The sequence below is a fragment of the Dioscorea cayenensis genome, chromosome 8, assembly GCF_009730915.1.
Source record: "Dioscorea cayenensis subsp. rotundata cultivar TDr96_F1 chromosome 8, TDr96_F1_v2_PseudoChromosome.rev07_lg8_w22 25.fasta, whole genome shotgun sequence".
Lineage (NCBI taxonomy): Eukaryota > Viridiplantae > Streptophyta > Magnoliopsida > Dioscoreales > Dioscoreaceae > Dioscorea > Dioscorea cayenensis.
In genome coordinates, this window is record NC_052478.1 from 21820505 (window position 1) to 21832757 (window position 12253).

Consider the following 12253-nt stretch of genomic DNA (forward strand, 5'->3'; position numbering starts at 1 on the left):
GTATAATTGTCACAATAATTAATAAAAAAATATGCAATTTTTAATAAAAAAAAAATTAATAATGCAATACTTGTATAAAATTAATAATATTATTATATAAATAATAATGAAATAATTAAGCACTTGTTTGGTCCCACCACAATTTTCATACACAACAAAGCTCAATTTTTAAAATAAAACGGTTAATTCATCTCTAATTTTATAAATTTAATATATTATTATATTTTCTCTCAAAGAAGATCATAAGGGATCACTCAAACTGATTGACCTCACTCTAATTTTGAGAAATCTCATCAACACTCATCTTGTTTTTTTTGCTCTTTTTTTTTTATCAATAAGCATACATAGTATAATTTTCACAAAGATTAAACACAATTATGCAATTTTTAATTAAAAAAAATAACAATGCAATACCTGAATAAAATTAAATTAATAATATTATTCCAAATAAAACAATAAATTAAATAATAATAACAATAATAATTAAAAAAGTTTTTAAAAAAATCCACGTCATCATCCCTAAAAATAAGAAAAGAAGTGGGTTTCTCTTCCCATCCCTTCATCATCTCCACACACGCTTTTGACTGTCCGAGCAAAATCCGCCCAATCAAATCAAACCTAAAAATCACTTCTTTTTTTTCCCCAAATCCCTCAATTCCTCCCTCCCTCTCTCCACCTCCACCTTCAATGCCGGATGCTGCTCGCCTCCCTTGATCCCTCCTCATGCGCCCCGCCGGCGGCTGATCCATCGCCGGCGCCACGATGCAGATACGCCTCTCCCCCAGCATGAGGAGCATCACCATCTCGGCTCCTGGAGCCGGTGCCGGTGCCGCCGGTGGTGGCTTGCTGGATTTGGCCAAGGTCAAGGTGCCCCCACCTCGCCATTTGTCCTATCGGACTCTCTTCCATACCGTCCTCATCCTCGCTTTTCTTTTGCCCTTCGTTTTCATTCTCACCGCCGTTGTCACCCTCGAGGGCGTCAACAACTGCTCCTCTTTTGGTTAGCTTTCTCTTCTTTTTTTCTTCTCTGATCTCGTGCATTGGATCTGATGATTATTGTTTGTCTTTTCTGAATGTGAATTATTATGTTTTTTTTTTTTGGTTTATTCTAATTGATCTGATTGGTGTTTGATAATGACAAGTTGAATGTTGATTTGGCATTGCATTGTTGGGTTAGGGAGTAGATTGCTTCATGTACTAGGTTTTTGTTTTCTTGGTTTTGACCTTGTTATGGATCAATCACACCTTTGTATTTCAATTTGTGATGGGGAATATGATTCTAGAAAGTTGGTAAATGGTAATGTACCTGCGTTTGGTTAGGTGTCTATGTATTTTTTTCACTATTGAACCCAGTGTTGTTTTGGTGAGTGTACAGTAATTTCCACACGTCTTCGCTTCTCTTCTTGGAAGTTCTAGAGGTTGTGAATAACTTGGTTGATGTAATTTATGTGATTTTCATTTAGGTAGCCATGCAACTGTGATTATCATCTTGAATCTTGGTTCAAGATTTTGTTTTTAGCTTTGGAATAGATAATTGTCATGGGCCTGAGAATACTTGTTTGCAGTGGCAAGCTATTGTTGATTATGATTTTAAGTTGACAGGCACTCAAAGCAGGTGTGAACAGATTAACTGGTGTCTGTAGTCTTGGATTGTACTTTGAGCCTCCATATGGCAAATAAATGAAAATCTAGAGCCTCAAACCAAGAGATTATTTTCTCCTAGCCTTGCTTCTGGGTGTGCAGATGATAAAACTAGTGCTCCTTATTTTTTTTTTCTTGGCATTTTCTCTCCAAAGTCCAAATCATTAATATGTTGTTTCTTTGCTTGGCCTGGGGCTGCACTTCTGGTTCTTAAAAATCAATATTAACACTGAAACAATTTCAAATTTCAATACCTTCCACATTTTTTGAGAAGTCTGAATGCGTGCTTCTGTTTTAACAAATGCTTTCTGATGTTGTTTGCTTATATGCATTTTTGTTTTGATTTTTCCTTTGAATGCCACTTTTACTCTTATTAAGTTGTCATGATATACACATTTACACATCTCCTGAGTTGTGTTTAACGTTGTTGTGCTTTTCTCCTTGCTGATAAGCCACAAGTATATATTCACCTATTCTTGTCTTATTTTCATGAGCATAATAGTGTAAAAGTGTTTGGAAATTACATGTGGGGTAAGCTTTGACCATTTCTTATGCGGGTCATTTCCTCCAGATTGCTTAGGAAGGAGGTTGGGACCAAGGCTTCTAGGCAGGGGTGGTGATGATTCAGTGGTAATTATGTTTTTTTTTCTCCTATTCTTCACTAAACTGAGATGACATTTATTGTTATTGTCAATTACTGTCTAGACTTTTCGAAAGAATTTTGGTTTCATCTTGAGTTACTTGATTGGTTTGCGCAGAGGCTTGTAAAGGATATATATAAGATTCTTGATCAAGTAAATTCTGAGCAAATTCCTGAAAACTTGAAGGTGCCACATTCATTCAAAGAGCTTCTTTCTGAAATGAAGAGGAACAAATTTGATGCCAAGACATTTGCAATAAGTCTGAAGGCAATGGTATGTGATTGTTTTTTTTTTTAATCTTGACTGATGTTACTTCATAGTTTAGTAATTATTATTCAGTTTATGTATTTGAATTTTGGTCCCATTGTCACAACTTATGAGTTGTAGATGGTGTAAAAAACCAGCTACAACTTGCCTTGTTATGAGCAAGTCTCTACTGTATTATGGAAACTTTTTATTCCATATTGGCCACTTAATTCTATTAGATTGGTGAGCGACTATTTAGGTTTATATGTTAATGTTGATTTCAGGTGAATGCTGTTAGTGATGATCTACTCATCATACTGTATGTGCTGGCCTAATATTTATGAATGCTCTGTAGTACTCGTCATTATTAACCTGCTGTCGGTGTTTTTTGAATGGTTCATCTGCTGCATGTCCAAAAGTTTCCTGTCCTCTTCTGATCTTCATTTGTCCTTTGCAGATGGAAAATATGGATAAACAGATAAAGGACTCAATATTTTCAGAACAGTTGCACAAACATTTTGCAGCAACTTCTATTCCTAAAGGCATCCATTGTTTGTCATTGCGTTTGACAGATGAATATTCATCAAATGCTCATGCACGAAAACAATTGCCATCTCCAGAATTATTGCCCTTGCTGTCTGATAACTCTTTGCACCATTTTGTATTGGCTAGTGACAACATCCTCGCTGCCTCTGTTGTGGTCTCATCAACTGTCAAATCTTCTTTATATCCTGAGAAGATAGTGTTTCATGTTATCACTGACAAGAAGACTTACCCAGCCATGCACTCCTGGTTTGCCTTGTATCCTCCTTCCCCAGCCATTGTTGACGTGAAGGGTGTACATCAGTTTGACTGGTTAACTAGAGAGAATGTACCTGTTATTGACGCTATAGAGAATCACCACGGTGTTAGAAGCCACTACCATGGAAATCATCTCATTGATTTCAATGTCACTGGTAGTCCAAAGGAGTTTGCTTCAAGACTGCTAGCTAGGAGCCCAAAATATATTTCTCTTCTCAACCATCTTCGCATATATCTTCCCGAGGTAATTGAATCCATTATGCTTTGATTCTGATCAATTTACAGAAACATCATTGCCTTATGATAATCTAGATTATTCTGAATTGACAATCAATTTGTCAATTCAGTTATCCTTACATGTCATGCATATGGAGGCACGGGGAGTGGGATGTAAGTTATTATCTGGAATTTATGTTTAAGAGTTAACAGTGTGTATCATCAACCAATCTGACACTGCTATATTGTGTTGTTTCTTTACATTTTGACAACTACTAGTTAACTGAAAAAAATATGCCATGCTCAATATTGTTCTGTGTTTTTAGCTAATTAGAATGCTCAACCATGGATTTCTTAAATATGCAAATGTTCTTCTCTGGTTGTAACTAATAGATATTATATTGCTGCAAATGGCTAATGATATGTGGTGCCCCTGCTAGTTGACACTGTGAACTTTTTTGATCTGTCTAGCTGAATTACTTCTAACTTCTATAGTTCCTGAAGGGAAGATAGTTTAGAATCACTTTGTTGTGTTTATTTTAATGCCTGATATGATAACCAAGAAAAGAGGGCGAGATATGTTTGTTTTTATTTTTAGCTGATCAACATTATACCGACTTACATACCGCTTAATTTATGTAAACAGCTCTTTCCAAACCTCAACAAAGTGGTCTTTCTTGATGATGATATTGTTATTCAGCGTGACCTGTCACCTCTGTGGGAAATCAATCTTTACGGAAAGGTTAATGGGGCTGTTGAGACTTGCAAAGGTGAAGATAAACGGGTAATGTCTAAGCGTTTCAAGACATATTTCAACTTCTCCCATCACCTTATATCTGAGCATTTGGACCCGGACGAGTGTGCATGGGCCTATGGGATGAATATCTTTGACTTGAGTGCATGGAGAAAGACAGACATTAGAGAGACCTACCACCGCTGGATAAAAGAGGTATACTATAATCTTGTCTCTATTGTTTCTGGTTGCTGATCTTAAAGAATTAGTTATGGAAAAAGTTTGTAACTCTTGAGTCACCTGTTAAGTTAAAAGTAAACGAAAGCAATGCATGGTCTAAAAATATATTTCTTAACCTCATTTATGTAGCGCTTTAAAATCTGATAGAGCTATGCTTGGCAATTGATGAACCAAAGCAAAATATTGTCTGCTTATCAAATTCTCATTTTTTAATTCTCCGCATAAATGTAGATTAGTTTCTTTGGTAGTCTTATTTTATTCAAATATTGCTTCAATCAACTCTACTTAGTGGCCCAGTAATGTTTTAGAGTTATTTTTACAATATATTCCTATTTCTATAAATGAGTTCAACTGAACTTTGCTTGATGCTAATATTTTTTAATTGTCATATCCTCTGAAGCAATACTTCCCATTATCTTTCACAGAATTGTCTCTGTATTGAGCTTTTGATAACTCATCTGATTCCCTTAATATTCTCATGCATTATGATGAACACATAGTTGCTAAGGTACAACATGTTCTGTGTTTACAGAATCTCAAGTCAAACTTGACATTATGGAAACTCGGAACCCTACCGCCAGCTTTGATAGCATTCAGAGGGCATGTTCACCCCATAGATCCATTTTGGCACATGCTAGGCCTTGGCTACCAGGAAAAGACCAATCCCGAAACTGTAAGAAAGGCTGCAGTGATCCATTACAATGGACAATGCAAGCCATGGCTAGAAATTGGTTACAAACATCTCCAACCGTTCTGGACAAAGCATGTAAATTACTCGAATGAATTCATAAAGAACTGCCACATCTTGGAGCCTCAGTAATAAACAAAACATGCAAGAACAAACATCGGGGAATCTTATGCTGAGCGCAGGATATAAGGACAGCAAAGACTAAGGCTATGATGAAATTTCTGCGCCTTATGTTAACAGCTCGGTTCGAATCCATGTGGGAGTTGCAGATGGTGATACGGTATTCTTTCCATTTTGTAATATATTCGATTCAGTCCATGTTATATAGATTACTGAAGATTAGTTCTTCGGAGGCTTTGTGAGGGTCGTATTGACCCGTTTTGGCACAGAGTAGAGAAGCATTACACTGCCCATGAAATTTAGAGTTATCGTCGGTGGATCGATGAACTGTGGTAGAAGCATTACAAGGGCTGTGGTTGGATTGTTTTCAGATATTTCTAGCTCAGATACTTGCTTTGGTTTTTTGTTTTGTTCCTTTTTGGCCCATTTGTTTTTGTATTCATATGTTGATTTTAGCTGTTTTGAAGATAAATGTGAGGGGAAAACATTTTGGATATTTGTTATATCATTCATGAGATATTGGAAATGTGCAGTTGATTCTTTTATCCTTTCTGAATGTCCTTTTTCAGCAGCCAGATATATTTTCCCATTATGTAAGTTTTCTATTTATTATGTTTATTGCTTTTCTATTTCAAGGTAATGGTGACAAACATCAAAAAAATTTAAAATTTAAAATTTGTGGACTATGATTTAGTTTTACAAGTCAAAGTAATGATATTAGCCATTCTTTATATTCAATTTCTATTTTTTTTATAAAAGCGCCAAATACTATATACATTAGGGGTGTACACATGGGCTGGGAATTAATCGTTCAATCTGCACACTTTCAGCCAGGGTTTAGTTTGTTAGTTCATACTCACAATTGGTATTTATTAAACAGGAGCAATTAAAAGTTTAAAACACATTCTTTATTGATTTCAAAAAGAGAATGTAAATGAAAAATTCAAAGAGAAACAACCCAATAAATATATCCACAAATCCTACTATAAGATTTTATTATCACCCTTTAATAAATGTACAATAATTTAAGAAATTTCTTCAATAAATAAACAAACTCTCCCTTCATTTACAGCAATCAACACAAAAGCCTTCAATCCCTTCATAATATATATATATATATATATATATACTCAACTTTTTCTTTTTTCTTTTGTTTATTGTTAAGAAAACTAGAACATATATATTTATATATTTCAAGCATAATCTTTTTTGTTTTCTTGGAGGGAAATGACAGTTTCAAAAGCACCAACCAAAGCCTTCACTTTGCTCTTCCTTGTTTCCACAAGTTTACTTGCTGTTTCTTCAATCACATGATTGAACAATCCCTGTTTATCTTTCTTTTCCTGCTGTTCTTGATGCCTCAGCACAACTCTTGAAGCTTCACCAATTCTTCCATTTGATTCTCCAACTCTACCCAATTCACTTCTTTTTCTCATCAAAATTCTCCTCTGTGATGATACAATGCCATTTTGGTGCTCACCTGCTGCTCTTGGTCGAAAACGAAGCCGCTTCGGAGCTGTGTTTTCAGCCTGTGGGACTACGACTTTTCCTTGTCGGAAACTCAGCTTGTGAGGTGTTGCCTCCTGCATTTTAGCATTCACATTTCTTCTTTGTACTGGTTTGAGTTCAGTCTTCTTCCGGGGACCTATTACTGTCTTGATCAACATACCTTCTTTGTCTTTCTTCTTTTGTGGAGAATGATTTGATAGTGTAGACAATGATCTCAATTTCCTTGTTTGCGTATACTGCTCATTGTTTTCCGATTCCTTCTTTCCAGTCTTCATTGTTGATCCAAGTCTTGAATTTTTCGTAATGTTCCGCAGTTTTACACTTGGAATACTAGTAAGAGACAGTGACCTCAACACTCTTTTTTCGCCCGACAGTGACCTCAACACTCTTTTTGAACCGGTCTTTGACAATGTATTCACTGACTTTGAAATCTGAGGAGTTCTTAGCTTCAATTGGGTTCTGTTTGATGTATCTGTCTTCTTTGAAGGAGATGAAGTTATCGGCTTGAGAATTCTGGCTAAACCGGATGAAGTGCTCTTTGACAATGTATTTGTCGATTTTGAAATTGGTGGAGTTCTTAGCTTCAATTGGGTTCTGTTTGATGTATCAGTCTTCTTTGACGTTGATGAAGTAATCGGTTTGAGAGTTCTACGCACGCCAGATAAAGTGCTGTCTTGCTTGATTTTTGAAGAAGTCTTCTGCTTAATGATGCTTGTAGACTTGACAGATTCATCAGTTTCCTTCTGCTTGATACCTTTATTATTAACAGATTCATTACTCTTTGACCGCGCTACTTCTCTTCTCAAATCACTTGCATTCGAAGTTCTCGCCTTAATCTGTTTGCTTCCAGGAACTTTCTCCTTGCTAGAAGCCATGGCCTTCTTAATGGATGCCAATTTATTTGGTTTGATACTTTCAGGTTCGACGTATTCCTCTTGTGATTTCTTCAAAATTCCATTTTCACTTTCCACAATGCATTTCTCCATGAAGATTACTTCTCCGGGGAATTCTCTGTCGTCGTTGGCAGGTGAATTCTCACTGGATGCATTGCTACTAGCCAGACCAGGCGGGATTTCGAGCTCGATAATAGTAGGTTCTTCGATGAACTCTTCGGTTCGGTTGCTGCTCACTATAAGCTCATCAGTCACAATGCTCTTCTCAACAATCAAATCACTCATTTCATCAGCAGATGAGATTCCATTTGGAGGAGATAACACTGTATTTTCCATCGAATTCATCAGTTCCTCGGCTTTTTCCTTCTGAATTACTTTCTTCTTTCTATTACCAGAAGTTGGGATTTTCTCTTCATGACGCTTATCATCCAAAACCTCATTAGAGACGAATAATCTCCGGCGGAAGGGGCGTCTTTCCTTGACTTGAAAAGTATGATTCCTGCCATACTTACAGAAGTCATGACAGGATCCAGTCGACGGTTTAAGATAATTAGGAATACGCTTTTTGTAAATGCTTGCTTTTCCTGATGAATTTCGCCTTTCCTCTCCTTTACTTTCAAATAAATCAGGCGGTATCGGCACAATTACTGTCTCCGATACTTCTTGTGTCATCGATACGATACAAGATCAACAATGAGTTCCTTCAGTTAAGTGTTTGAGATTTTTTTTATTCAAAGAATGAGAGTGAAATCCTGCAAGTAAATAGAAATATTAATTGAAAATAAAAGAAAAAAAGTTCAGATGCTTTAGATTTGATGAAGAGTGTAAATTCAACACAAAAACAAGATACTATGGTTTATGATTTTGATTGATAAATAGAATAATGAAACAGAACTGAATTAATGATCTAGATTCAATGATTTATTTTTCAACATTGAAACATTAGGAAATCAAAGAATTTTTTATCCAAATACAAGAAGGAATTAATACTAATCAGGAATCTAAGCATGGATTACTAAAAATTTCAAAATTTTAAAAGGAGGAAAAGTAAAAAACAAAAAGAAATCCACAGTTCAATCAAATCCAAAAACAAAAAGACAATCCTTTTATAGATCCAATTGAATTACTTATAAATGAACTATAATAACTTAAACTAAGAAAAAAAAAAGAAGAAGAAAAATCATGAAAACCAAATACATAAAAAGGAAAAAGAAAAATCAATACTAAATCAAATACACCATCCAAAATTCATTCTAAAAACTATTAATAGTTTCTAAAAGAAGTAGAAGTCTATATATATATATATATATATATAAACTAAAGAAGAAAAAAAACATCTAATGGTAACAAAATGAAACTAAAAAGAAAAAGAAAAAAAAAAAAAGCATAGCTCTGCCCCTGATCATCAATAAGATCAAAAGAATCTATATATAATTTACACAAACCCCAAATCACCAGAAACTGAGAAAGAGGAAATATGAATACATGAAAACAAACAACAAGAACAAGACCAAAAAAGGGATTGAAATCAAACAAGAGAATCAAAATCATCCCAATAAATTCCAATGAATTTCAACCTCATAAACAATCAAACAACCAAAATACAAACCCCCAAAAAGTAAAAACAAAAAAACAAAAAACCAATAAAGCTCCCACCTTTCAACAAATCCCTCAATCAGAAGAAGAAGCTAAGAGAAAGAACATGTTATAGAGCTAGAGATAAGAGTTTCATTGAAGGTATATACATACAACTTTAGAGACATTCGAAGCAACAATGGCGTTCAATGCATTGCGCTGCAGAGACGATGAAGCCAAGCATTCCAACTCTTCTGTTCATCTTTATATATATATATATATAATTATTATAAATAATTATAAATAATTATTATATATATATATTATAATTTTTTAAATATATAATGAAGTTGGTACAGTCAGCCATTAGAAAATTTAAAAAATTAAAAAAAATCATTATATATAATTTTTTTTAAAGATTTTTAAAATATGGAAAATGGGAAATTTATTTTTTTATGAAGTTGGTACAATTAGTGGATAAAAAAATAATATTAATAAAATTATTTTGAATATATAATTATTGATGGATGATGTATTTTTATGATGTTTTAACAGACTTTACCAAAGTGATCAGTTTCAATTATTCTTTTTGTCTGTGATTAAAATATATTTTTTTAAAATTTTATTGGATTTTATGAAACTATTCTAACTATGAACTCAACAACCACTTAAAATTAATAGATGAAAATGAAGACTTGTTTAATTTTTATGGAAATTTAACAATAATGGTATTAAAATGGGTCATTATTAAATTTTTAATAAAAACTTGAATGCATAAAAATGAAAATTTTAAATAGTTTTTTTCTAGTAATGATAAATGGTATTGATTGTAAGCATGAGGAGTTGCTTTATTAATGGGATTGCTTTTTTTTTTTTATTCTCTAAAGTTTATTATTAAATTATATGAAAATATATTCCAATTGTGAGATTAAGTGCATCATTAGCCACTTTTAATTTAATTAATTATCATTAAAGTATTTGGTCTAATTGCTTTTGATCTAATGATGTTGATCTGAGACTCCAAAATCTTTTGCAAACACTGAAAAGCATAATCTTGGTTACAACACCATATATAATTTTTATATATATATATATATATATGATATTCCTAAAATACCCCTAGACACAATAATTCCAATTCTTTTCTTATATTGAAGGAAGGCTTTCTTTTTGTCATTATGTAATATATATATAATCTCAAGTGGTGTGCTAATGTGACCTTGCAAATAATAATAATAATTCTTATTATTATATTATTATTTGCTTATGACCTTCTATGGTTAAAAATAACTCAACTTCTTAAAAAAAAAATTTACCATTATTCTGAAGGTTGGTTTAGTACTTTACAAACTAACTTTTAATTATTTAATCAGAGGGTTATATTATTATATAAACAAAATGTAAAGCTCAATAAGAACATAAAAGCAAATATAATTATTACAGGTACAAAATAGTAATCACCCCACTTTTGTAAGTTCAAGCAACCCCAAAAAAAACCCTTAAAAAACAAATACAATAAATATATAAATATTTTTTTTAAAAAAAAGGAGAAAGTAACATATTTACTTAATATTAACAAAAAAACATAAATTCACAAAGGCCTCTAGTCAAATATATTTTTTACAAGGACATAATAAGAATTACTCATTTTGTGAGGTCATACAAGCCCAAAAAACCCTAAGATTAACATATTATGGACATAAATATTCCAAAAGGTTAATTAAACAACAAAAATTTGAATTACTAATGTACTCCGACAAATAGTTTCGAGTTCAAATTTATATATATATATATATATATATATAAGCACCTCACTAGAAAAATATATATTCCCAAATATCTTATGACAGACTAATTTAGAACCCCATAGTTGCTAAATAAAAAGCACAGGTAGATTAAAAATTAATAATAATGATAATAAAATAAAATAAGATAAAATAAAAATAAAACAAAAGAAGAACAAGGGAGGAAAAAGCAGGAGATCAATTCTCCCCACAAAGAAAGAGCCAAAAATTAATGGCAAAGAAGGAAGGTTCCACTCAAATCAAAGAAGTTCATGAAGTCCATGTATGCAATAATACAAGCAAGTTAAGTGGGTCCTTCAAACCCTAAATGAGGTTGAAATTTCAGCCAAAAAAAATTGGTGGAGAGAGTGACCCACCAACCAAATAATTTCTGTCCATTTCTGCAACAATAATCAAAATTGCTCTGTTTTCTTCTTCCTCTTCATCTTCTTCCATGTGATCAACTTTTCATTTGTCTTTCATTCAATCAATAAGTAAACACAATAATAACAATAATAATAATCATAATTTCTGCACGCATATATGAGACAAATTAATACACCGTACATTTTCTTTTTCAAGTAACATGTCCTCCACAACAGATCTAATAATCTGTACCATGTTTAACACAAAATAAATACAACGATAATTTGTTCTTCTATAGAACAAAATCATTGATGACAGATTACCAATACACGGATGAGAAAACATAAAAGGAATCATTTCGTATTTTGATCGCACTGTTAGAATGGAGTTCAAGAAATGTTATCTCAAGTCAACAAATTATAGTACTATGAAAGAAATTGCTCACAATGACAAATTACCAATACAAAAACTAATAACTGATGTTTACAACAAGATAAATGAGGGGATTAAAGCTCAAGTAAATGAAAGTCTTATATATAAATGTAAACAAAGTTTGGTACTGAAAGCTATAAATAATGACAGCACATGATTTGAGAGTATGTCCTGATCAGAGTTCTCATGAGGAAAGCATATAACATAAATAAAAAGTTCAAATAATTAGATTGAAAGTATAAAGAAGAAGAAGTCTGCGCTGATAAAAACTTTGAAGATGGAGGCTCATTTTCACCTGGGTTTTCAATTGTCCACTGGTTTTGTCGGCAAACAGAGACTAAAAGAGTGGTACTAACAATACGTAACTG

General features: G+C 32.9%; 3 protein-coding genes across 4 annotated transcripts in view; 1 reads left to right on the top strand and 2 right to left on the bottom strand.

Annotated features, from left to right (window-relative positions):
• LOC120267399 (SNAP25 homologous protein SNAP33-like) overlaps positions 1-749 on the bottom strand; it is a 6726-nt gene extending 5977 nt beyond the window's left edge. Inside the window, exon 1 of the mRNA XM_039275035.1 lies at positions 630-749. Within this exon, the coding sequence (XP_039130969.1) occupies positions 630-749 (120 nt within the window). The remainder of the gene's footprint in view (positions 1-629) is intronic.
• Positions 571-5873, top strand: LOC120267648 (probable galacturonosyltransferase 14). Its single transcript, XM_039275320.1, has 6 exons — positions 571-1000; positions 2213-2271; positions 2400-2555; positions 2986-3573; positions 4192-4494; positions 5051-5873. Exons 1-6 carry the CDS (start codon positions 763-765, stop codon positions 5336-5338), a joined length of 1632 nt encoding a protein of 543 aa, XP_039131254.1. The 5' UTR covers positions 571-762; the 3' UTR covers positions 5339-5873.
• A 421-nt stretch (positions 5874-6294) lies between these two features.
• On the bottom strand, positions 6295-9554 carry LOC120267670. 2 transcript variants are annotated; one of them, XM_039275343.1, is made up of 2 exons: positions 9478-9554; positions 6295-8480 (listed from the first exon to the last, which is right to left on the bottom strand). In XM_039275343.1, the coding sequence occupies exon 2, from the start codon at positions 8398-8400 to the stop codon at positions 6520-6522; it is 1881 nt and encodes a 626-aa protein (XP_039131277.1). In that variant the 5' UTR covers positions 8401-8480; positions 9478-9554; the 3' UTR covers positions 6295-6519. The 2 variants fall into 2 exon arrangements, with proteins under 2 accessions (XP_039131277.1, XP_039131278.1); XM_039275344.1 differs by lacking the exon at positions 9478-9554 and adding an exon at positions 9385-9451.
• Positions 9555-12253: the final 2699 nt, after the last annotated feature.

Bases quoted from the DNA above. Each gene is read 5' to 3' on its own strand.
- LOC120267648 (XM_039275320.1), top strand. From the start codon at position 763: ATGCAGATACGCCTCTCCCCCAGCATGAGGAGCATCACCATCTCGGCT. The intron at 1,001-2,212 runs GTTAGCTTTCTC...CATTTCCTCCAG, and splicing joins CAACAACTGCTCCTCTTTTG to ATTGCTTAGGAAGGAGGTTG. The intron at 2,272-2,399 runs GTAATTATGTTT...TGGTTTGCGCAG, and splicing joins GGGGTGGTGATGATTCAGTG to AGGCTTGTAAAGGATATATA.
- LOC120267670 (XM_039275343.1), bottom strand. From the start codon at position 8,400: ATGACACAAGAAGTATCGGAGACAGTAATTGTGCCGATACCGCCTGAT.